General features: G+C 48.8%; 1 protein-coding gene across 1 annotated transcript in view; it reads right to left on the bottom strand.

Annotated features, from left to right (window-relative positions):
* POF1B (POF1B actin binding protein) overlaps positions 1–25,356 on the bottom strand; it is a 193,265-nt gene that overhangs the window by 109,306 nt on the left and 58,603 nt on the right. Inside the window, exons 2-3 of the mRNA XM_030209028.1 lie at positions 2,453–2,506; positions 1,326–1,427 (exon numbers count right to left, since the gene is read on the bottom strand). Coding sequence (XP_030064888.1) covers positions 1,326–1,427; positions 2,453–2,506 — 156 coding nt within the window. The remainder of the gene's footprint in view (positions 1–1,325; positions 1,428–2,452; positions 2,507–25,356) is intronic.

The following is a 25,356-nucleotide window of genomic DNA, read 5'->3' on the forward strand; positions in this document are numbered from 1 at the left end:
TTACAGTCCACAGTGTGCTTTCGCCAGGATGGGCATGAGGTTCAGGAAAGAATGCTGGAAGAACAATCAACTGGTTCAGATGGAACTCTGACACAAGTTTAGGCAGAAAGTTAGGGTGCGTGTGTAGAACTACTCTGTTATGATGAAATTTAATAAGGTGGATCTGCCACTAGGGCCTGAAGCTCACCGACTCTGCTTACATTTAGGCTCTAAAGTTATAGAATGAGGGGGATATAGGTTTAAAAAAAGTTAGTGTTTAAGTCACGTCTTTGCATGAGGGATTAAGGGTGACATTCAAAATGAACCATGTTAACATTGCAGCATTATTGCTTAATTGGCAGCACTTACACATGTAGGTTTGTAACACAGAGCAACTGTGTATTAAAGTGTTGGTACTTATGCATAAAAGTTGCAAAATTGCCACTTCCACATAGTAAGTACCAACTCCTCCAAGTGGAAGATGCTGGGTTTATAATGTTCATTTTTAAAATGTGCATATTTGTAAAATGGCTGCTCCTACTGCACATGCCTGCAAATACATGTGCACTCCTGCATGTATTTTAGAAAAGGAACTACTTCAGCAGACCTTTTTTGAAAATACCAATGGAACTGAGGACGTCCTGACCTAGATGTCTCAATTCAGGGCCTATGCTCTATGTAAAATGGGGCTTCAGCTTCACATGTCACTGTTGCATGGTGACTGGGACTGCATCATCCCAGGGGCTATGAACACTACCTCTGCAACATCCTCTACCCTGTCAGGAATGTGAAATAAACTCCAGTACTACTCATGGCAGTGTAAAGCACTGCTATTGAACCACTTGCCTGGTTTAATATCCTTGATTTTATTCTACATAAAGGTCCTCTTTTGCAGAACAGAGTAACAAAAATGTGAATAGGAAATGTGTCGGATAAGATATAGCTCAGATTACAGTGGAGTAGTCTAATGGATAGAGAAGCTAGAGTTCAAATTCTCACTTCTCCAGCTGACATTTCTGTCCTTGTGCAATTCACACTGTCTCAGATACAAGTTAGTCTGTAAACCCTCCTAAGCAGGGAAATAAACTACAGTACCTGAACTGTAACGTGCCTTAAAATTGAGATTTGGAAAGAAAATTAAATCTAAAATCCAAAGAATCACATGTTTCTGTACTAAGGAAAAACTATTTTTGTATTCTTTATATTGGTGTAGATTGTGTAACATAGTTTATACCAGGACAATAAAATATAGGAGGGATGAGAAGACATTTCCATAATTTTGGCTAATGAATTCTGAAGAGATGCTATACCTGAAAACTTAGGTCAGCACATAACAGCCATCTCACCTGTTCAGGATTCTGCACTTCAACCCTCCTTATTGTCTTTTCATAGATAACATTATTCCCTGGGATAAAATTCACCCCTTTCAGAAATGGAGACAATGGTGGCTGAAAAAGTATAATAAATAAAAATTACTTTTCTTTTACATACTAGATCTCCAGAAGTATTTTGCTTAATGTCTATATAAAGCTTTCATCCCAGCCTCTACAATGCATTTGCAATTTTTATGGCTGCATACACAAATTAAGGGGTCCCTTTACTAAGTCATGCTAAAAAGTGGCCGGCGATAGTTTCAGCACATGGGTTTCCCACGCACTCCAGCCACTTTTTAGAACGGCTCTAAAATGGCTGAAATTATATTTGTGCCATTAATGGCCACATGCTAATTTCCAAATTAGCGAGCGGCCATTACTGCCCGAGCCCTTATCACCTCCTATTTAGAAGGCGGCAAGGGCTCACGCGCTATATGTGCGGTAATCAGGCAGCGTGCGGCAATGTCTACTCCCCGCCCTAGAAAATAAAATTATTTTCTAATTCAGGGAACAGCACGCAGCAAATGCAGAACTACCACAGGGAACCTGGGTGCACGCAACCCATGCAGTAGCCCTACTGAACCTTTGTAAAAGGGCCCCTAAATAAGATAATAATAATACAACAAACTGACAGTGACTGGTGCTTTAGCCTATTTATGAGAAAACCTGGGGATCGATTTACTAAGCTCTTTTTCCATAGTCACAGAATGGGAGAGAAATCGCAGCCTCAGCACTGGGCAAAAAAAAAGTGGAGTACCATTTTTGTGACATCTGCAGGATAGCTGAAAGGCAGTGCTGGATATAGTCATAATGGAAAACATTTTCAGTTCAATAGTTTCAGATGAGTTGCCCATTTTGATTAATTTCCCAATGCTGAATTATTTGGCTCATTTGTTTCATTCAGATTCACTAAAGTCAAGGGGCAAGCAATACTGCACTCTAATAGTAGGATTTTCCATCCATTTTCACAAAGGCTTTATCCCTGGTAAGCTTCACAGGTACTGCTTCCCAAACACAATAAATGCCCTTGAAATGTGTTAACTTACAGTACAACATGAGAAAGAAGGAAAAATCAACCATACCGCTACCATTGAACATACCTGGACTGGATTCTGGACTATATATGTCCTTACAGTGCTCTGTTGGTAGGGATCCTGTGAAAACAATATATTTTGATTTAAAGACACAGCAATTTTGTCTCATAAGATTTCCCTATATTCTACAATGACGACTTCAGAATTTGCATCCCAAAATGAATCACCACTATCTTGTTTGATCATGTATTAAAAGAAAAGCTGGACATTAAAAGGAAAGATGTCAAAACTTAGAAATGCACAGGCTGATATTTAAACTCCACAGTTGGCATATGTTTTAAATGCCAGCTACAGCTTTGATATTATTCATGGATATTCAGTGCCGCTATTTGGATAGAGAGCAGCACTGAATACCCATAGAGGGTACGGAGAGCCATAGCTATACGGATAGAAGTGATATGCTGTTATCAAGATAGCTAACCGGATAAAAAATTAGAACAGCAATCTATCTGACCTAACTTCACTATCTGGATGGTCTGCATATTGCTGTTCTCTGGATAACTATTAGCTCCACCCTGGCACTGTCTGAATAGTGCCACTGAGTATCCATAGCCAGCCTTGGCTAAAGCATTAATCTGGATAATGGCTGCCATTATTTATTTATTAGGATTTATTTACCGCCTTTTTGAAGGAGTTCACTCAAGGCGGTGTACAGTAAGAATAGATCAAATATGAGCAATAGGCAATTACAGCAGTAAAATTATTTGAAAACAATACAAAGTATGACATGGTATACTAGCAATGTCAACACAATACGTAATAGAACATTACAATTGGTAGTGAAAGGTAAGGCAAAGTTGTAACATATAGATGAGTAAGAAAGTAAGGTGACTGATTTGAAGAACATGTTTATCCATTCCTCCATTTGCGATAAACATTTTGCTAAGGAAATCAAAACGACAGAAGTGAGAGACAGTCTGCACTTTCCCTTTCCTCCTTCCCAAGGAATCCAGATGAAGGAGATGTAGTCTGCAAAGAATACTGTCTATGAACAGTAGACTGATATCTGTCTTGCAGATATCTGTCTTGCAGTTCTTTTAGCCTGTTCACGGTTATACGTGTCTAGTGTTACTAGGGAAATCAAAATGACAGAAATTATAGCACCACAGAGCAGAGAAGCACATGGGACAATTTCAGGTCTTTTGCTAGGGGAATGGAGAAGAGTCAACTGAACTTGTAAAATAAGACTAGGTTCTAACCTAGCAAGCAACAGAAATGACACTGTCACTATATTTATCACTTCTAACACCTAAAAATTATCAGGTTGATACTGAAACCTGGTGGTCACTATATTTTTTTTAAATGCCAACTTATTTTATCAGATAAATACCTTTGAATATGGGGCCTTTAGTTTCTACTTGCATGTAATATATCCCATCTAGAGAGGACTATGAATAATGCACTAGAGCTCCCAAAACTAAAGTATTCCAAAAATGTTATTTAATCGCAAAATAAAAACTTTACACAACTGCACAGCAGAAAACAGTATTCTCACTTAGGGCCCTGTTTACTAAGCCGTGCTATAGGCAAGCACGCTAACACTAGAGATTCCCACAGGAATATATGAGTGTCTCTAGCGTTTAGCATGCGCTAATTTTAGCTTGCGCTATAAACGCTAGTAACACTTTGTCAAACAGGGACCTTAGTGACTTTATTCCTTAGAAAACCTGTTATGGTTCCCTAAGGGAGTCTTTTACTAAAGATTAGCTCGAGTTATCTGCAGTAGGGCTCATTTTATTCCTATGGGCTTTGCTGCAGATAACTCAAGTTAATCTTTAGTAAAAGACCCCCTAAACCTTTACCTATAAATAACAAGTGTAACATAGATCCACTAATGAAAACTGAACTAATGTTACCTATTGAAAATCCTTGGTAATCTGCCTGGACTGAACTTGTTTTAAGCGCCTTTGGGTATACCAATTTCCTGCTGCTAAGCTTTTCACTTTGGGTGGGGTTACTTTTAATTTATTACAATTGTCAAGGTATGTAAAAGTCATCATTTAAGTGAGAAGGAAAGGAGGTCTAATCTTGTATCAAACACCTATACTTCAAAAATTCAATAAATATAAAAACATTTATACAATACTAGTAAAAAAAGGCCCGTTTCTGGCACAAATGAAACGGGCGCTAGCAAGGTTTTCCTTGTAGTGTGTATGTTTGAGAGAGTATGTGTGAGATTGACTGTGTGTGAGACAGTGAGAGTGAATGTGCGAGTGTGTGTGTGTGAGAGAGAGCGAGAGTGCTGGGTGCGAGTGTGTCTCCTCTGGCCTCCCCTGCAGCCACCGTGCGATTCTCCTCTCTCCCCTGCTCCCCCTCCAGCCACCCAGCGATTATACTTTTTCCCTTGCCCCCCTGCAGCCACCCACCAATGGCGTTCTCTCCCTTGCCCCCCCCCCTGCAGCCAAGCAGCGAGTCTCCTCTGTCCCTTGGCCCCCTGCAGCCACACAGCGAGTTTCCTGTGTCCCCTGCGCCCCCTCCAGGCACCCAGTGAGCCTTCTATATTCCCTGCCCCCCCTCCAGCCACCCTGCATTTGTTGTCTGTCTCCTGCCCCACCTCCAGCCACCCAGTGATTATCCTATCTCCCCTGCCCTCCCTGTAGCCACCCTGCTATTGTCCTGTGCCCCCTGGCCCCCCTGCAGCCACCCAGTGATTGTCCTCTGTCCCCTGCCCCCCCTCCAGGCATCCAGCGATTGTGCTGTCTCCCCTGCCCCCCGTCCAGCCAGCCAGTGATTTTCCTGTGTCCCCTGCCCCCCAGCAGCCACCCTGCGATTTTGGTGTGTCTCCTGCCCCCCCCCCCCCGTGCAGCCAGCCAGCGATAATATTGTGTCCCTGCCCCCCTGCAGCCTCCCTGCGAATGTCCTCTCACCCTGCCCCTTTTGCCACGCCCCCCAGCATCCGTCACCGTTGCCTTCCCCCCCCCCGATGTCTCTGTTGCCAGTGCACCCCCTTCCACCCCCACCCATGTCGTCGCTGCCGGCGCTCCCCCCTCTCCGAAGGCCCCCCCACCCCACTGACCTGGCGAAACAGAAACAGACGATTTTAGCGTGATGTCAATGCCCCTGCAGTACGAACCCATACAGTAACGTCTGCCCCGCCCTCGTCATCGCGTTTTGACGCGAGGACGGAGCAGAGCTACAGTGCAGTAGAACGTTGGAGGTGAGAATGTGCTCCGCCCTCAACGTCATAACGTTTGACGCGAGAGCGGGGCCCAGAGACTGTGATTTTCGTGGCTTCAGAGCTTCGAACTTACGAACCTGGCTTCAGTGACGTCAGTCAAAATAGAACATTGAGGGTGAGTTTTATATATATAGATAACTTCTTGGTGATGATCTAAGTCTAGGGAGTCTTTTTACTAAGCTGCAATAAAAGGTGGCCAGCACTATCCCCAGCACAGGTCTTTCCCATTCACTGAGGCCAATTTTAGCACAGCAGTAAAATGCCCGATTTTCGATTAGTCCCATTAATGGCCAACATGCTAATTTTCCCATTAGCGAGTGGCCATTAGTATGTGAGCACTTACCTACACTTATTTTCTAGATTGTAAGGGCTCACGCGCTAACCACGTGCTAATCGGTTAGCGCACAGCGATGTAACTGCAATAACCAATTAATATAGTACATGCCTACTCTCTGCCCCAGCACTAAAAAATAAATAAATTCTATTTTTTATTGCATGGGAAGCATGCACCAATCCCAAAACTACCATAGGACACATAAGCATGTCCCTCAGTACTGGATTTAATCTGCTAAAGCATGCATTAGTGCATACCGCAGCATAGTAAAAGGGCCCCTAGAAGTTGTTTCTATAAATACTCATACTGGGTAATTTTTATAAAGCATTTTGCATGTGAAAGCATATTTTACATGTGACAAACAAATAGTATAAAACTGCATGGGTGTGTATGTACATCAACAGCAGCAAATATACTTTTCTTACACTAGACCAATGTGTAGGTTCTCCCAGGGATACCCTTTTCTTCTCAACCTTGCCCTTTCAAGGGCCAGGCCGTAAGACCAAAGGGGGAGGGATCCTCCATCGTGACTGGCCCCTGCAGCAGGAGACCGTCCTGCGTCGGTAGCAGAAAAGGACGATCGAACAGAAGCCTGATCACATCTGCATACCAGGGTCGTCTGAGCCAATCCGGGGCCACTAGGATCACTAGACCGGTATGACTGGCAATGCGAGTCAGTAACCTGCCCATCATTGGCCACGGGGGAAAGGCATAGAGCAGGCCACTGGGCCAAGGTTGAAGAAGCGCATCGATGCCTTCTGAGCCCAGCTCTCGTCCCCTGCTGAAGAAACGGGGAACCTTCGCATTGAATGCGGTGGCCATTAAATCCATCTCTGGCATCCCCCAACGGGCAGTTATCTGATCGAAGGCCAGAGGGAGAGCGTCCACTCCCCCGGCTCCAACTGGCGGTGACTGAGAAAGTCCGCTTGCACATTCTGTGACCCTGCTATATGAGCCACTGTCAAGAAAGAGAGATGAGTCTCTGCCCAACGCCAGATGAGAGCCGCCTCTCGCACTAGGGGTGCACTCCTGGTGCCCCTCTTGACGGTTTACATGGGCGACCGCCGTCGCATTGTCTGAAAGAACTCGAACTGGGCAACCGTGGAGAAGAGACAGAAACTCCCAAAGGGAAAGACGAATCGCTCATAATGCCAAGCGGTTGATGGACCATGACGCCTCCGTCGAAGTCCAAACAACCTGGGCTGTCTGCTGCAGGCAATGAGCCCCCCAGCCAGACAGTGACACATTCATGGTCACTATCTTCTAGTCTTCAGTTGTCAGAGGAATGCCCGACACCAGATTCTTTTGAATGAACCACCAGTGCATGATTGTGTGAAGACAGGCCGAACATGGCACCCGAACTTCGTAATTCTCCGAGAGTGGAGGCCAACGGCTCAGAAACTGCCACGTCCAAGGTGGAGGCCATGAAACCTAGAACTTATACATAGTTCCAAGCCCGTGGGTAAGGAGTTTCAAACGGCGCTCGAAACTGAGCCCGTAACAGCTGTGCTCGAGCTGAAGGAAGAGAAACTATCCCTGTTCGGGTATCGAAGCACACCTCCAACTATTCCAGCGTTTGGGAAGGCGTTAGGCTGCACTTTGTGAAGTTGATCACCCAACCAAGCGACTGAAGCAACCCGACCACTTTGTCGGTTGCCCGCCAACTCTCCTCAAAAGACGACGCCCACACAAGCCAGTCATCTAGATAGGGATGGACCTGATTCCCTTCATTCCTGAGATAGGCCACCACTACTACCAGGACCTTGGAAAAGATCCGAGGCACTGTGGCTAGGCCGAAGGGCATCACTTTGAATTGAAAATGACGACCAAACACTGCAAAGTGAAGAAAGTGCCTGTGGGGAGGCCAGATTGGAATGTATAAACAAGCCTTTTTGAGATCGAGAGAGGTGAAAAACTCCCCTTGCTGTACCACTGCGATCACATATCGGAGGGTTTCCATGCAGAAAAGCCAAACCCGCAAGGACCTGTTGATGCACTTGAGATCTAAGATGGGTCACCAAGAACCGCCCTTTTTTAGCACCACAAAATAAATGGAGTATCGACCGTACCCTCTTTCTGCTGGGGGTACGGGCTGGACGGCACCCAGACATTTTAAGTTGAGGAGGGTGTGTCGAACAGCCTGCACCTTGGCGGGACATTTGCAAGGAGATTCCAGAAAAGAGACTACTATCGGACGAGCCAATTCTAACTTCTGGCCGTCTCTGATAACCTCCAAGACCCATTCGTCGGATGTTACCCTGGTCCACCCCACCAGGAATAGGGGCAGTCTGCCCCCAATAACTGGCTGAATATGGACCAGGGTCCCATCATTGGGCGGACCTGGCTGCGGACTTGTTTCTGTTACCGGAAAGGAAGGCCCGCTTGTCACCTCAAAAGGGCTGAGGCCTCTGAGAAGACCTTGCTCTCTGAACAGAGGCCCCGCGACCTGGACGGTAACTCCGTGTATCCCTAAACTTAGGTCTAGGTCCTGCCGGTCATACGAACTTGGACCTGTCCTCCGGGAGGCACTGGCCCTTAGAGTCACAGAGGTCCTTCACAATCTGTTCTAAGTGCGTCCCAAACAAAAGCTTTCCCCTAAAAGGAAGTCTTGCTAAACATGACTTAGAGGCCACGTCTGCAGCCCAATGCTGTAACCACAGCCAGCGATGCATGGTGACCGCTAGGAAACCCTCCTTCACCGAAGCCCTCAAAAGATCATAAAGAAGATCCGCAAGGAAGGCTAAACCGGACTCCAAGGCCGGCAAAACAGCCATGAGATCTTCCAGAGAGGAGGCTTTCTGTACCCACGATAAGCATGCCTGCGCCGCATAGGAGCCACAAACTGAGGCCTGCAGGGAAAGGGCCACTACTTCAGAGGACAGCTTCAAGCAAGTCTCCAACTTACAATCCTGAGGATCCTTGAGTGCCGTGCCACCCTCCACACGGAGAGTGGTTTTCTTAGTGACTGCTGTGATTAAGGAATCCACCGTAGGGACCTTCAGCAAGTCTAAGTCAGGAGAAGGTAGCGCGTAAAGACGCAACATAGCTCTAAGCAACCTTAAGCCCACTGTCCTGCGTATCCCACTGCGCCAAAATAAGGATCTTCATAACTCATGCACATGAAAGGAACAAGGTGGGCATTTGGAGCCAGACATAATAGAGGGCACAGGACCTGTTCCCCCTGACGATTCAGGGGGGAAATTGTCAAAATCTCAAAAGCCCTAACAATCAGGGAGGGAAGCTCTTCCCTGTGAAAAAGGCGGGCAGCCCTCGGATCATCCCCTTCCTCAGACGGCAGGGTGACATCATCTGCAAAATCCAAAGATTCTGAGGGAGAGCCCGGAGACAAAACCGGGCCATCTGTGTCAGATAGCTTCTCGGGATCCAAAATCTCCACCCAGGGATGTTTTGGCAGGGACTGAGAGGCTGCAGCTGCTCCCTGTACATTGCTTCCCTCCACTGGAGCCTGTGCCACAGAAGCGCACTGCACCTCTTGTCTATCAACCGCCACGTGTGGAGCGGGTCATGCCTGAGAGGAAAAAATGGCGCCCGCCAATGCGCAATGCACTAACTGCCCCGAGGAAACCACCAAAACTATCCCCTGCGCTTCCACCTCACCGGACGCCTGAGGGGAACGCCCGTCGCACTGAACACCTGCTGCGGGCTGGCAGTGGCAGGACTCACACTCCCCTGATGCTGCTCTCCAGCCCCCATACCGGGAGCAGCGCTTAGCCGCCTCAGAAGGCATTGACATGCTCCACAAACACCTGCCCCAAAACTGACTCGGCAGAACGTCTAGTTCCTCCGTATGATTAAACAAAAACAAAGTCTCTTACCTTTTTTTTTTTTTTCAGTCAGGAGAGAAAGGAAACACCCGATCAGGCCAACAGCCACAGGCGGAGGAAAGGTAGGGGGAGACCGGGAGGGACCTGGCACCACCAGGGGTACACCACAAGCTGCAAACAGCCACTCAACCCCTGTCTGTGCTAAACTAGGCCCAAAGGACACCAGTAGCCAGATGAAATCAGAGCTGCCCAGAGATGTCCCTCCACCTGCTAGATAGAGAGAATACTGAGGTTCAGCTGGCTGCACAGGCCCACATATAGCAAACCTCGGAGGTTCTCTCTATCGCCACCTGCTGGTAGAGGGACACAACCCACAAGTCTCTGGATTGATCTGCGGGACGCCATGGAATTATAAATTATTCTGTTGGGAACAAGCATAAGTGGTAAGATACGGCTTGCCTTAGGAAATAGATTAATCACAGTAATGGCTCATCTTACTTACAGAAGTGTGGAAAGACCTAGTGGTTAAAAGAACTGAACTGTGAAGCTCAGAAAAAGTTTAAATTTCTATACCAACTCACTCATTTCCCTTGTGCTCATATTTAGATTTTAAAAAGTCTTAGAGCCCTGTTTACTAAGGTGTGCTATCGTTTTTAGCATGAGCTAACCGTGTAGACACCAGAGGAATATTATGGGCAACTACATGGTTGGCGTGTGCGCTAAAAATGCTAGATCGTCTCTAGTGTAACTTAGTAAACAGGGCCCTTAAGTGATCTCATGATGTACAGCACACAGGCTAAATGGCACCAAAATCCTTAAATTAACACTCCACAAGGCTACATTTACTAAAAGGCACTAATGTGGCATGTTATTTATTACAGGTCCCAAATGGGACCTATTTAATGACAATGTACGTTAATAGTATTAGTGTTCACTAGTGCAGTAGCACACTTCATTGCTATCCATCTCTATTGAAAGCTACAGCTCTTTATAATGAGGAATTAAAACATGGTTATGAAGAAGATTTCAGATATTCAGAGGGGCATTTTCAATGACATCCAAATGTGATTTTGGACACCATCTTTTTGGTCCGAAAAATCACCCTCTTTTAGAAGTTTTTGCGCTCAACGTGTCTTTCTTTAAGTGTCATTTTCAAACAAAAAAAACATCCAAGGAAAAAAAAAAAAGCACAAAAACAAGCCATTGGGATGTCTGGGGGCCAACAGTTTTACTAGACTGGCAATACAGATATCCCAACAAAGCAGTGGGGCTGTCTAGGGGCACTAAAAACACATAAAAGGTCCCAGTCACACATCACATCATAACCCCCTTATATTGTATGGTGAGCCCTCCAGGAATAGCAAACAATGTACTGTAACCAACTTTAAACCACTAAAACAGCCCTTATGCCTGCAGGGGTCACCTATATGTGGGTTCTGTAGGTATTTTGAGGGTATTGGGATGCTCACACTTTCCACCACAAGTGTAGAGGGGGGATATGAGCCTGGGTCCTCTTCTCTACAGTCTACTGAGCCAACTGACAAATTAAAGAGTAGTAAATCATCCGTACTGGATGGCATATATCCAAAGGTATCCAAAGAACTCAAGCATGAAATTGCTGATCTGCTGTTAGTAATATGTAACCTGTCATTAAAATCGTCCATAGTACCTGAAGATTGGAAGGTGGTCAATGTGATGCCAATTTTTAAAAAGGGTTCTAGGGGTGATTCTGGAAATTATAGACCGGTAAGCCTGATGTCGGTGCCACGCAAAATAGTAGAAACTATTATAAAAAATAAAATTACAGAAGAAGTAGACAGAGGGACAGAGTCAGCATGGGTTCAACCAAAGGAAGTCTTGCCTCACCAATCTGCTTCATTTCTTTGAAGGTGTGAATAAACATGTGGAAGGTGAGCCGGTTGATGTAGTGTATCTAGATTTTCAGAAAGCTTTTGATAAAGTTCCTCATGAGAGACTCCTGAGAAAATTAAAGAGTCATGGGATAGAAGGCAAGGTTCTGATGTGGATTAAGAATTGGTTATTGGACAGAAAACAGAGGGTAGGGTTAAATGGTCATTTCTCTCAACGGAGTAGGATGAAGAGTGGAATGCCGCAGGGATCTGTACTGGGACCGGTGCTATTTAAAATATGTATAAACGATATGAAAATCGGGACGACGAGTGAGGTGATCAAATCTGCAGATGACACAAAACTATTCAAGGTTGTTAAAACACATGCAGACTGTGAAATATTGCAGGAAGAGCTTAGGAAATTGGAAGACTGGGCATCCAAATGGCAGATCAAATTTAATGTGGACAAATGCAAGGTGATACACATTGAAAAGAATAATCTGAATCATAGTTACCTGATGCTAGGGTCCATCTTGGGAGTCAGCACTCAAGAAAAAAATCTGGGTGTCACTGTTGATAATACGTTGAAATCTTCTGATCAGTGTGCAGCAGCGGCGGTGGCCAAAAAAGCAAACAGGATACTAGGAATTATTAGGAAAGGGATGGTGAATAAGACCGAAAATATTATAATGTCTTTGTATTGCTCCAAGGTGCATCCACACCTTCAGTACTGCGTTCAGTTCTGGTCGCCTTATTTCAAAAAAAGCTACAGCGGAATTAGAAAAGGTTCAAAGAAGAGTGACAAAAATGATAAAGGGGATAGAACTCCTCTCGTATAAGGAAAGGCTGAAGAGGTTAGGTCTCTTCAACTTGGAAAAGAGACGGATGAGGGGAGAAATGATTGAGGTGTACAAAATCCTGAGTGGTGTAGAACAAGTAGAAGTAAATCGATTTTTTACTCATTCCAAAAGTACAAAGACTAGGGGACACTTGAGGAAGTTACATGGAAATACTTTTAAAACAAATAGGAGGAAATATTTTTTCACTCACTGAATAGTTAAGTACTGGAACTCTTTGCCGGAGGATGTGGTAACAGCAGTTAGTATGAGAAAATTAGGTTCTTACCTTGGTAATTTTCTTTCCTTTAGTCACAGCATATGAATCCATTATGAATGGGTTGTGTCCACCTACAAGCAGGGGGAGATAGAGAACACTGAAAACCATAGTGCCTCTAGGACGGCTAGCTCCACTACCTCTCAGTATTTTGAAGCTTCCAAAGCAGTGTTAAACCGCAAAGCAGCATAACATGAACTTTCCTCAAAGCGAACAACCGCCCCAGAACAGGAGCATCAAAAGAGGGACAAACTCAACCTCCTGTAGTAGAACAGAAATCCTGAAGACTGTTTTCCAACTTCTCCCAATGAGGTAACATGTCTGCAGGAAAAACTGAACACAAAACAGAGTCAATCAGGGAGGGATCATGGATTCATCTGCTGTGACTAAAGGGAAGAAAATTACCAAGGTAAGAACCTAATTTTCCCTTCCTTGTCATCAGCAGCAGATGAATCCATTAAGAATGGGATTTATCAAAGCAATCCCTAGATAGGGTGGGAACAAGCCACACCACACGCAAGCACTTGTGCTCCAAAAAGCGCGTCCCTCCTGGCAGCCACATCCAGCCTGTAATGACGGGCAAAAGAGAGCTTAGAAGCCCAAGTAGCTGCACTACATATCTCTTGAAGAGAGTGCTCCCATCTCAGCCCAAGAGGAAGAAATTGCTCTTGTGGTATATGTGCCTTAAAGGCGTCAGGCGGAGGCCGGCCAGATAGCAGACATGCAGAAAAATGGCTTCCTTAAGCCAACGGGCTATAGTGGCTTTAGACGCTGGAGACCCTCTGCGAGGACCTGACAACAATACAAAAAGGTGATCAGAGGTCCTGAAAGAATTAGACATCTGCAGATATTGCAACACAGCCCTGCGCACATCCAGAAGGTGCAACTGCCCAAAAGATTCTGGAAACTCCTCCCTAGTAAAGGAGGGCAGATAAATAGGCTGGTTTAGGTGAAACGCTGAAACCACCTTAGGCAGGAAGGAAGGCACAGTACAGCGAATGATACATACCTGTAGCAGGTGTTCTCCGAGGACAGCAGGCTGATTGTTCTCACAACTGGGGTTGACGTCCAAGGCAGCCCCCACCAACCGGAACAAAACTTCGCGGGCGGTCCCGCACGCAGGGCACGCCCACCGCGCATGCGAAGCCATCTTCCCGCCCGTGCGCGACCATTCCCGCTCAGTTGAATGACAAGCAAAGGAATGAGTAAAACGCAACTCCAAAGGGGAGGAGGGAGGGTAGGTGAGAAGAATCAGCCTGCTGTCCTTGGAGAACACCTGCTACAGGTATGTATCATTCGCTTTCTCCGAGGACAAGCAGGCTGCTTGTTCTCACGACTGGGGTATCCCTAGCTCTCAGGCTCACTCAAAACAAGAACCCAGATCAATTGAACCTCGCAACGGCGAGTGCATAACAGAAATTGACCTACGAAGAACAACTAACAGAGTGCAGCCTGAATAGAATAAAATCGGGTCCTGGAGGGTGGAGTTGGATTCAAACCCCAAACAGATTCTGCAGCACCGACTGCCCGAACCGAATGTCACATCGGGTATCCTGCTGGAGGCAGTAATGTGATGTGAATGTGTGGACAGATAACCACGTCGCAGCCTTGCAAATCTTTTCAATAGTGGCTGACTTCAAGTGGGCCACTGACGCTGCCATGGCTCTAACACTATGAGCCATGACATGTGCCTCAAGAGCCAGCCCAGCCTGGGCGTAAGTGAAGAAAATGCAATCTGCTAGCCAATTGGAGATGGTGCGTTTCCCCGACAGCGACCCCTTTCCTATTGGGGTCGAAAGAAATAAACTATTGGGCGGACTGTCTGTGGGGCTGTGTCCGCTCCAGATAGAAGGCCAACTCTCGCTTGCAGTCCAATGTGTGCAACTGACGTTCAGCAGGGCGGGTATGTGGTCTGGAAAAGAATGTTGGCAAGACAATTGACTGGTTAAGATGGAACTCCGACACCACCTTTGGCAGGAACTTAGGGTGAGTGTGGAGTACTACTCTGTTATGATGAAATTTTGTACAAGGAGCATGAGCTACCAGGGCTTGCAGCTCACTGAGACTCTACGAGCTGAAGTAACTGCCACCAAGAAAATGACCTTCCAGGTCAAGTACTTCAGATGGCAGGAATTCAGTGGCTCAAAAGGAGGTTTCATCAGCTGGGTGAGGATGACGTTGAGATCCCATGACACTGCAGGAGGCTTGACAGGGGGCCTTGACAAAAGCAAGCCTCTCATGAATCGAACGACTAAAGGCTCTCCAGAGATGGCTTTACCCTCTACACGATAATGGTAAGCACTAATTGCACTGAGGTGATTCCTTACTGAGTTGGTCTTGAGACTAGACTCTGATAAGTGCAGAAGGTATTCAATCAGGTTCTGTGCAGGACAAGAGCGAGGTTCTAGGGCCTTGCTCTCACACCAAACGACAAACCTCCTCCACTTGAAAAAGTAACTCTTTTTAGTGGAATCCTTTCTAGAGGCAAGCAAGACACGGGAGACACCCTCAGACAGACCCAACGAAGCAAAGTCTACGCCCTCAACATCCAGGCCGTGAGAGCCAGAGACTGAAGGTTGGGGTGCAGAAACGCTCCGTCGTTCTGCAAAATGAGAGTCGGAAAACACCCCAATCTCCACGGTTCTTCTGAGGACAACTCCAGAAGTAGAGGGAACCAGATCTGACGGGGGCCAAAAAGGCGCTATCAGAATCATGGTGCCGTGGTCTTGCTTGAGCTTCAGTAAGGTCTTCCCCACCAAAGGTATGGGAGGATAAGCATACAGGAGGCCGGTCCCCCAATGGAGGAGAAAGGCATCCGACGCTAGTCTGCCGTGTGCCTGTAGTCTGGAACAGAACAGAGGCAGCTTGTGGTTGGTCTGAGAGGCGAAAAGGTCCACCAAGGGAGTGCCCCACTCTCGGAAGATCTTGCATACCACTCTGGAATGGAGCGACCACTCGTGCGGTTGCATGACTCTGCTCAGTCTGTCGGCCAGACTGTTGTTTACGCCTGCTAGGTATGTGGCTTGGAGAAGCATGCCGAACTAGCAGGCCCAACGCCACATCCCGACGGCTTCCTGACACAGGGGGCGAGATCCGGTGCCCCCTTGCTTGTTGATGTAATACATTGCAACCTGATTGTCTGTCTGAATTTGGATGATTTGGCAGGACAGCCGATCTCTGAAGGCCTTCAGTGCATTCCAGACCGCTCGGAGCTCCAGGAGGTTGATCTGAAGATCCTGTTCCTGGAGGGACCACAGCCCCTGGGTGTGGAGCCCATCGACATGAGCTCCCCACCCCAGGCGAGATGCATCCGTCGTCAGCACCTTCGTGGGCTGCGGAATTTGGAATGGACGTCCCAGAGTCAAATTGGTCCGAATGGTCCACCAGTGCAGCGAATTGCGGCAACTGAGGGACAGGCGGATGACATCTTCTAGATTCCCGGTAGCTTGGCACCACTGGGAAGCTAGGGTCCATTGAGCAGGTCTCATGTGAAGGCGAGCCATGGGAGTCACATGAACCGTGGAGGCCATATGACCCAGGAGTCTCAACATCTGCCGAGCTGTGACTTGCTGGGACGCTCTGGTCTGGGAAGCGAGGGGCAGGAGGTTGTGGGCCCTCGCTTCGAGAAGAAAGGCCTGAGCCGTCTGTGAATTCAGCAGAGCTCCTATGAATTCCAGAGATTGGGCTGGCTGGAGATGGGACTTTGGGTAATTTATCACAAACCCCAGCAGCTCCAGGAGGTGAATAGTGCACTGCATGGACCGGAGAGCCCCTGCCTCCGAGGTGTTCTTGACCAGCCAATCGTCGAGATACGGGAACACGTGCACTCCCAGCTTGCGTAGATGCGCCGCGACCACCACTAGGCACTTCGTGAACACCCGTGGGGCAGAGGCGAGCCCAAAGGGCAGCACACAATACTGAAAGTGCCGTGTCCCCAGACGGAATCGGAGATACTGTCTGTGAGCTGGCAGTATCGGGATGTGAGTGTAAGCGTCCTTTAAATCCAGGGAACATAGCCAATCGTCTTTCTGAATCATTGATAGAAGGGTGCCCAAGGAAAGCATCCTGAACTTCTCTTTGACCAGGTATTTGTTCAGGCCTCTCAGGTCTAGGATGGGGCGCATGCCCCCTGTTTTCTTTTCCACAAAGAAGTACCTGGAATAGAATCCCTGCCCTTCCTGCCCGGGTGGTACGGGCTCGACCGCATTGGCGCTGAGAAGGGCGGAGAATTCCTCTGCAAGTACCTGCTTGTGATTGGAGCTGAAGGATTGGGCTCCCAGTGGGCAATTTGGTGGAGTGGAGGCCAAATTCAGGGTGTATCCGCACCGCACTATTTGGAGAACCCACTGGTCGGAGGTTATCAGACGCCACCTTTGGTGAAAAACCTTCAACCTCCCCCCGACCGGCAGGTCGTCCAGTACGGACATTTTGATGGCAGCTATGTTCCCATGGATCCAGTCAAAAGCCCGTCCCCAGCTTTTGCTGTGGAGGCGCAGGGAGCTGCTTAGGCGCACGCTGTTGATGGGAACGAGCGCGCTGGGACTGTCCCTGTGCCTGAGGAGGCCTTCGGGCCGGCTGGGTGTACCTACGCTTGTTGTAGGCGTAGGACGCAGCCTGCCTGGCCCAGGAACAACGTCCACCTACTGAGGTGGATGCTGAAGGCGCCCGGTGGGAGAGCTTGTCGAGAGCGGTTTCCCGCTGGTGTAGTTGGTCCACCAACTGCTCGACCTTCTCGCCAAAGATGTTATCCCCCTGGCAAGGGACATCCGCCAGTCGTTGCTGGGTGCGGTTGTCCTGGTCAGAGGCACGCAGCCAGGAGAGTCTGCGCATCACTATACCTTGGGCCGCAGCTCGAGATGCCACATCACAGTTGTCATAGATACCCCTGGACAGGAACTTTATGCACGCCTTCAGCTGCCTGACCACCTCCTGAAAGGGCCTGGACTGCTCCGGAGGGAGCTTGTCGACCAGGTCCACCAGTTGCTTCACATTGTTCCGCATGTGAATGCTCATGTAGAGCTGGTATGACTGGATGCGGGTCACGAGCATGGAAGATTGGTAGGCCTTCCTCCCAAACGAGTCCAGAGTGCGAGACTCCCGCCCCGGGGGCGCCGAGGCGGTATCCCTCGAACTCCGTGCTCTCTTGAGAGCAGAGTCCACGACCGCCGAGTCATGAGGCAATTAAGGCCGCATCAACTCTGGGTCAGAGTGGATCCTGTATTGGGACTCCGCTTTCATGGGGATGGTGGGGTTAGATAAGGGCTTCAGCCAGTTCCGAAGCAGTGTCTCTTTGAGGACATTGTGCAACGGCACCGTGGAAGACTCTCTAGGTGGTGATGGATAGTCGAGGACCTCGAGCATCTCAGCCCTCGGCTCATCCACAGAGACCACGGGGAAGGGAATGCAAATAGACATGTCCCTGACGAAGGAGGCAAAGGAGAGGCTCTCAGGGGGCGAGAGCTTCCTCTCCGGTGAAGGAGTGGGGTCGGAGGGAAGGCCCTCAGACTCCTCTGAGGAGAAATATCTGGGGTCCTCCTCCTCCTCCCCCACGAGGCCTCTTCCTCGGTGTCGGACATGAGCTCTTGCAGCTCAGACCTGAACCGGGCCCATCTCGACTGAGAGGAATCATGTCCTCGATGATGGCGTCGAGCGGTGGACTCCCGCGCCGGCGGGGATGAAGCTCCCTCCATCGACGTCGACAGGGATTCCACCTGCGTCGGTGTCGGAGGCCTCGGCATCGGGCTAGAACACACCGGCGCCTCCATCAACGGCACCGGGGGCGCAAGCACCCCCGGTGCCGGCAAAGCCTGGCGCATCAGCCCTTCCAGAATCCCTGCATAGGCAACGGAAGTGGAACGCTTGCGGGCCTGCAAGAGAGTGGAGATGACCTTGTTAGAATAGCCCTTGTCTCTCAATTGCGCCCTCTCAATAGCCATGCCTTAAGACCAAAGCGGCAGGGATCCTCCATGGTCACCGGGCCCTGCGTCAACAGGTTCGGTACCAGAGGCAAAGGAAGGGGAACCTCCACCAGCATCCGCCGGAGGTCTGCATACCACGGCCAACTGGGCCAATCCGGGGCAAGGAGGATCACCACTTCTTGATGCAGCCGAATTCGCAGGAGTCGCCGCTCTATTAAGGGCCACGGAGGGAACATACAGGAGGCCCGGGGGCCAGGGTTGAGCCAAGGCATCCAACTCCACCGAGCGAGGATCTCTCCGTCTGCTGAAAAAGGACAGGACTTTGGTATTTGTGCTTGAGGCCATAAGATCCGCTACGGGCGTTCCCCATTTGGCACAGATCTGAAGGAACACTTCGTCTGCCAGTTCCCACTCTGCAGGGTCGATTTGATAACTGCTTAGAAAGTCAGCTTGCACGTTGCTCTGACCTGTTATGTGAGCTGCTGACAGAAGTGGTAGATGTAGCTCGGCCCAGTGGCATATCTGAGTGGCCTCTGCGGCCAGTGTTTGACACTGAGTGCCTTGTCGATTTAAGTAGGCCACTGCTGTCGTGTTGTCCGACAGAACTCTGACAGCCAGTCCCTCCAGGGTCTTGTGAAAGGCCAGAAGAGCCTGGAATATCGCTCTCAGTTCCAAGCAATTGATGGACCACCCCGTTTCCTCGGGTGTCCACAGACCCTGGGCATAGCTTCCCTGGCAGTGTGTTCCCCAGCCCTTCAGGCTGGCATCCGTTACCACCAGGCACCAATCGGGAAGCGCTAGCGGCATTCCTCGCCACAGCATGCCGTCTGAGACCCATCACTCCATACTGAGTCGGGTCGCAGGGAGCCACTTGAGTCTTGATAATCCTGGGACATAGGAGACCATCGTTGAAGCAGGGCCATCTGCAGAGGTCTCATGTGTGCTCTCGCCCATGGCACCACATCCAAGGTGGCCGCCATCGACCCTAACAGCTGGACAAAGTCCCAAGCTCGCGGGCGAGGCATCCTCAGGAGCAGACGGACCTGATTTTGAAGCTTGCACCGCCTTAGGTCAGGAATATTGACGACCCAGCCCAGAGACTGCAGTACTGAGACCACTCTGGCTGTTACATGACGACTCTCTTCTGCAGAGTCCGCTCTGATGAGCCAGTCGTCGAGGTATGGGTGAACCCGGATACCCTCTCGCCTGAGAAAGGCAGCTACTACCACCATTACCTTGGAAAAGGTTCAGGGAGCTGTGGCAAGGCCAAAAGGCAAGGCCCAAAACTGGAAATGTTTTCCCAACACTGCAAAACGGAGGAACCGTTGGTGCGGGGGCCATATAGGAATGTGCAAGTAAGCTTCTTTTAGGTCCAGAGACATGAGGAACTCTCCTGGCTGATCCGACACAATGACGGAGCGCAGGGTTTTCCATGTGAAAATGCTGCACTCTTAGTGACTTGATGACTTTCTTTAAGTCGAGAATGGGCCAAAAGACCCGCCTTTTTGCGGCACCACAAAATAAATGGAGTAACGACCGCAGCCGTGTTCGGCGGGAGGCACAGGGATCACCGTTCCAAGGTGCAACAAGACTTGTAAGGTCTCCTCTACTGCCGCCCGTTTAACGGCAGTGCCGCATCGGGACTCCACAAACACGTCTCTCTGCATAGAAATCCAATCGGTAACCTTTTCTGATCAGGTCCAGGAGCCACTGATCTGAGGTAATCTTGGTCCACTCCTCGAGAAAGAGGGAAAGGCGTCCTCATACAGCTGTAAAGGAGGAGTGGACCGGCGTCCCATCATTGTGGAGGACGGCCCTGAACTCCTGGCCTTGAGCCTGCCGCTGCGGAGCGCTTGTCCGAGCGAAAGGAATTCCTCTGCTGAAAGCGGGCACGTTGAGTAAACCCAGCAGAGCGGCCCGGGCGATACCTTCTAGCTTCACGGAAGCGAGGTCTGGAGGAGGAGGGAACCAACTGACCCTTGGAAGAAGGCCGCGGCCTATCCTCAGGTAACCGCTGGGGTTTAGCATCCCCCCAGGTCTTTAACAATCTTCTCCAACTCCTCTTCAAATAACAGAAGGCCCCAAAAGGGCAACTTCACCAGCCTTTGCTTAGAGGCCATGTCAGCCGCCCAATGCCATAGCCATAGAAGGAAGCGGGCGGACACCGCCACAGACATCTGTTTAGCCAAAGCTCTGACCAGATCATAGAGGGCGCCAGCTAAAAATGACAAGGCCGACTCCATGCACGGTGCAACCTCAGCGAGGGACTCCGCACCATCCACGGTCTGTTCCAATGCCTGTTGTAACCAAGAGAGGCAGGCTCGAGCAGAATAAGAACTGCAAACAGACGCCCTTAAGGCTAGGCCCGAAATCTGAAAGGACCGTTTTAGCGCTGATTCCAGCCGCCGGTCCTGAATGTCCTTCAGGGCAACCCCTCCCTCTACTGGGAGGGTGGTCTTTCTTGTCATCTTGTCACTGCCGTGACTAAGGCATCCACTTTAGGCATCCCAAAACGGGCCAAGTGCTCCTCACTCAGAGGGAAAAGATGCCCCATCGCCCTGGCACTTTCAAGGGCCCTTTGGGGTCAGCCCATTGAGCAGAAATAAGCTCTTGGATGGAATCATGCAAAGGAAAGGCACGAGCGGGCTTCTTAGTACTCGCTATCCTCGGATTACCAGAGGAGGCCTCGCCTTTAACAGGATCATCAATAGAGAGGGTCTGTAAGGCATCAGAGATAAGTGCTGGCAGCTCATCGCGGTGGAAAATCCGAACCGCAGTGGGATCATCCAGATCTAGTGGCAAACCGGCACTTTCCTCTGGCTCCTCAGACCACGAAGGCCTGCCAGATCCTTCAGAGTCCCCACAGCCCGACCACGGGGGGGGGGGAGGGGGGGGAAGGGGGGTACGACACTCTCCGACGGGGAATTTACCCGTCTATGCTCAGCGTGCATCCAACACTCAGGGGCATCCACGTCTGACATCAGCTCTGGGCCATCATCAGTCAGAGGGGGACCAGGTAGCAATGCAGTGTCAGACACCTGCGGCAGAGCTCTTTTCAGCATGAAGGCTTTATGTAAAATAAGCACAAACTCGGGGGAGAAAAACTCACCCTGACCTCCCGTCTCCACATTAGGAGCCAAGGGGAATGGAGCTCCTCTGGTAGCCTCAGCCCGAGGCGCCCCTCTGCTCTGACTCCTCCGCAACCGCGGGGGTTGAGCCATGCGGCGCTTCCAAGATGACGCCCGCTGCCAGCTCCATCGAGTGGGAAGAATCATCGCTCGCCATGCTCGTACTGGCTCTACCGTCTAAACAGCACGTTTTATAGAGCCCCGCTGCTGGTCTGCGCTTGCCACAACGGGAACAGCACTTAACTCCCTCAGCAGCCATCACCGAAAAACAGCGGAATAAAATTCAAAATGGCGGCTTTGCGCCAAAATCACCCCGATCGGAACGCCGCCCGCGTGCCCTCCCCAGAGAAGCTGAGTATCGCTCTTACCTCAAAGGACCGAGTCCACGAGCTCCAGTCACGCTGCACAGTCAGGAAAAGCCTCAGAAATAGCAGCATTGAAAAGCGCATTTTTCTTTTTTTTTTTTTTTAACGCTGTGAAGAAAGTTGGAGGCAAACAGCTACAGAGGTACTCCGGAGGCAGAAGAGGGTGGGAAAGGCAGGGAAAGGGCGAACCTATATGCCTGCATCCACACAGGGGGAAGGGTAAGGCAGGGAAAGGGCGAACCTATGTGCCTTTGAAGTGGGCTCCACTTAGCCACAACACCCCTGCTACAACTGGCAAAAGCACAGGAGCCACCCCAGGCAGAATCTTGAAGGCGCTGAATAAGCTGCGTCCAACCCTATTGGGAGATAGAGAAATACTGAGAGGCAGATGGAGCTAGCCGTCCTAGAGGCACTATGGTTTTCAGTGTTCTCTATCTCCCCCTGCTGGTAGGAGGACACAACCCATTCGTAATGGATTCATCTGCTGCTGATGACAAGGAAATCTCGGTTTAAAAAAAGGTTTGGACAAATTCCTGGAGGAAAAGTCCATAGTCTGCTATTGAGACAGACATGGGAAGCAACTGCTTGCCCTGGGATTTGTAGTATGGAGTGTTGCCACGATTTAGGTTTCTGCCAGGTACTTGTGATCTGGCTTGGCCACTGTTTGGAAAACAGGATACTGGGCTAGATGGACCATTGGTCTGACCCAGTATGGCTACTCTTATGTTCTTATGTACTCTAGGGACCTACTTGGTGTTCTAACAGGAATGGTCATTATATCTGCAGCTGTCATAGAGCCTGGTATGTACTATCACTTTTACCTCTTGGAGGAGTTGGAGAGGGTCAGTGACCACTGGGGGATTAATGGGGGAATCTGCCTTTATCTCTTCAGTGGTCATCTGGTCAGTTTGGGCACCTTCTTGGCACTTAGTTGTTATTGAAACAGGTGTAGCCGAAATCTCCTATTTTTTCCCCTGGATATTTTTTTATTATTGCAGAAAAATTTCCAAATCATAAGCCCACCCAGTCCCACCCAAAACACACATCCATTATGCCCCCTTGAGATTTATACGAACTGCATAGAAAAACAGCTTTAAAATGAGTTACGAAAAGAAAAATCCATCTGCCACTTTGTGCTGGTTTTTTTTTTTGACATTTCTGTTTCGAAAATAAACCCCTTAATTTAGGTGGTAGAACTTTATGGGTCCTTTTACTAAGCTGTGGTAAAAAGTGGTATTAGCGTGCATTTGTACAGGTTTTTCCTGCACGCTAAGGCCATTTTTACCTCAGCCATAAAAATGGCCTTTTTCTATTTTTTGAACTAATGACCATGTGCTAATGTTGCCATTAATGTGCACCTATTAAAAAAAATTAGCAAGTGTGCAATTACTGCCACCCATTTTGTAGGCAGTAAGGGCTTACACATTATTCCTGCATTAACCAGTTAGCGCTTGGTAATGTAGCTGTACTAATTAGTGCAGGAATGCCTACTCTCTGCCCCCAACACACCCCTCAGAAAAAGAGTTACAACTTTTTTTAGAGCATGATTAGTGTTCACACATTTGGCACTTACTACAAGATGCCTGAGCACATCCCGCAATATGCCATTTTACGCTGTGTTAGGCACACGTTACCACCTAACAGAGGGTCCTTTTACTAAGCCATCTGGATTACTGCAACTCACTATACGCAGGTTGCAAAGAGCAAATACTGAGGAAACTTCAAACAGCCCAGAATACAGCAGCCAGACTCATCTTTGGAAAACCAAAACATGAAAGTGCAAAACCCTTACGAAAGAAGCTACACTGGCTTCCACTCAAGGAACGCATTACTTTTAAAGTATGCACATTAATCCACAAAATCATTCACGGCGAAGCTTCAGCCTACATGTCTGAGTTAATAGACTTACCACCCAGAAACGCCAAAAGATCATCCCGAACTTTCCTCAACCTCCACTTCCCTAATTGCAAGGGCGTAAAATACAAGACGCTACACGCGTCAACCTTTTCTCACGTGGGCACGCAGTTCTGGAACGCACTGCCGCGCAACCTGAGAACGATCCACGAGCAAACCTCCTTCCGCAAATTATTGAAGACCCATCTTTTTGAAAAAATTTACGGAAAGAACCAAAACACAAAGTCCACACTCACTGTTCACTAATGCATCATACATCCACTTCTGAACTGTAATCCCCCGTAGTCTCACCTCACTCATACCTCTACTCACAGAAATATGTACACCATACAAAATGCCCTTTTAAACTCCCGCTGTCTCCTTCCAATGTTTCAAGGTTTTGTTCCAGTGTTTATACTCCTTAACAACACTGTGATTGTCTCGCATAACTCTTCACAATGTATTCCATAACCAAGTTGTAACAAATTGTATTTCCATCATTCATATCGTATTGTAAGCCACACTGAGCCCGCAAAAAGGTGGGAAAATGTGGGATACAAATGCAATAAATAAATAAATAAGCTGCAGGAAAAAGGGCCCTGCGCTGGCAGCAGGAGCCATTTTTCCCATTTTTCCCCACACGCCAGGGCCCTTTTTCCCGCAGCCAGTAACCCCCCCCTCCAAAAAAATGGCCATGCGGTAAGATAAAAAATGGCCATGCGGTGCCATGCGGCGGGGAGCCCTTACCACCACCTACTGAGGTGGTGGTAAGGGCTCCAGCCCTAACCTGGCAGTAACTTCAATCATATCTCCCCTCAGTTGTCTCTTTTCCAAGCTGAACAGTCCTAACCTCTTTAGGCTTTCCTCGTATGAGAGGAGTTCCATTCCCTTTTATCATTTTGATTGCTCTTCAAGTACAGGGAGCACAGCCAATCTATTTCCTGAATCATAGGAGGGAGGGTGTCCAGGGAAGTCATCCTGAACTTTTCTTTGACCAGGAATTTGTTCAGGGCCTTTAGGTGTAGGATGGGACAAAATCTACCCATTTTCTTGGGCACAAGAAGTACCTGGAATAGAATCCCTTCCCTTCATCACCTGGTGGAACGGATTCGACAGCACTGGCCTGTAGAAGGGTGGAGATTTCCTCTACAAGTACCTGCTTGTGCTGAGAGCTGATGTAGATGCTCTCTGTGGGCAATCTGGAGGTCTCTGACGCAAATGAAGTGTGTAACAGAGACAGACTATTTGAAGAACCCACCAGTCACAAGTAGGCCAGGTGGGACGGTTACTTGGATTGTGGCTATGCTCTTCTGGAGCCTGTCAAAAGCTTGCCCCTAACGTTGACT

The sequence above is a fragment of the Microcaecilia unicolor genome, chromosome 7, assembly GCF_901765095.1.
Source record: "Microcaecilia unicolor chromosome 7, aMicUni1.1, whole genome shotgun sequence".
Classification (NCBI taxonomy): Eukaryota; Metazoa; Chordata; class Amphibia; order Gymnophiona; family Siphonopidae; genus Microcaecilia; species Microcaecilia unicolor.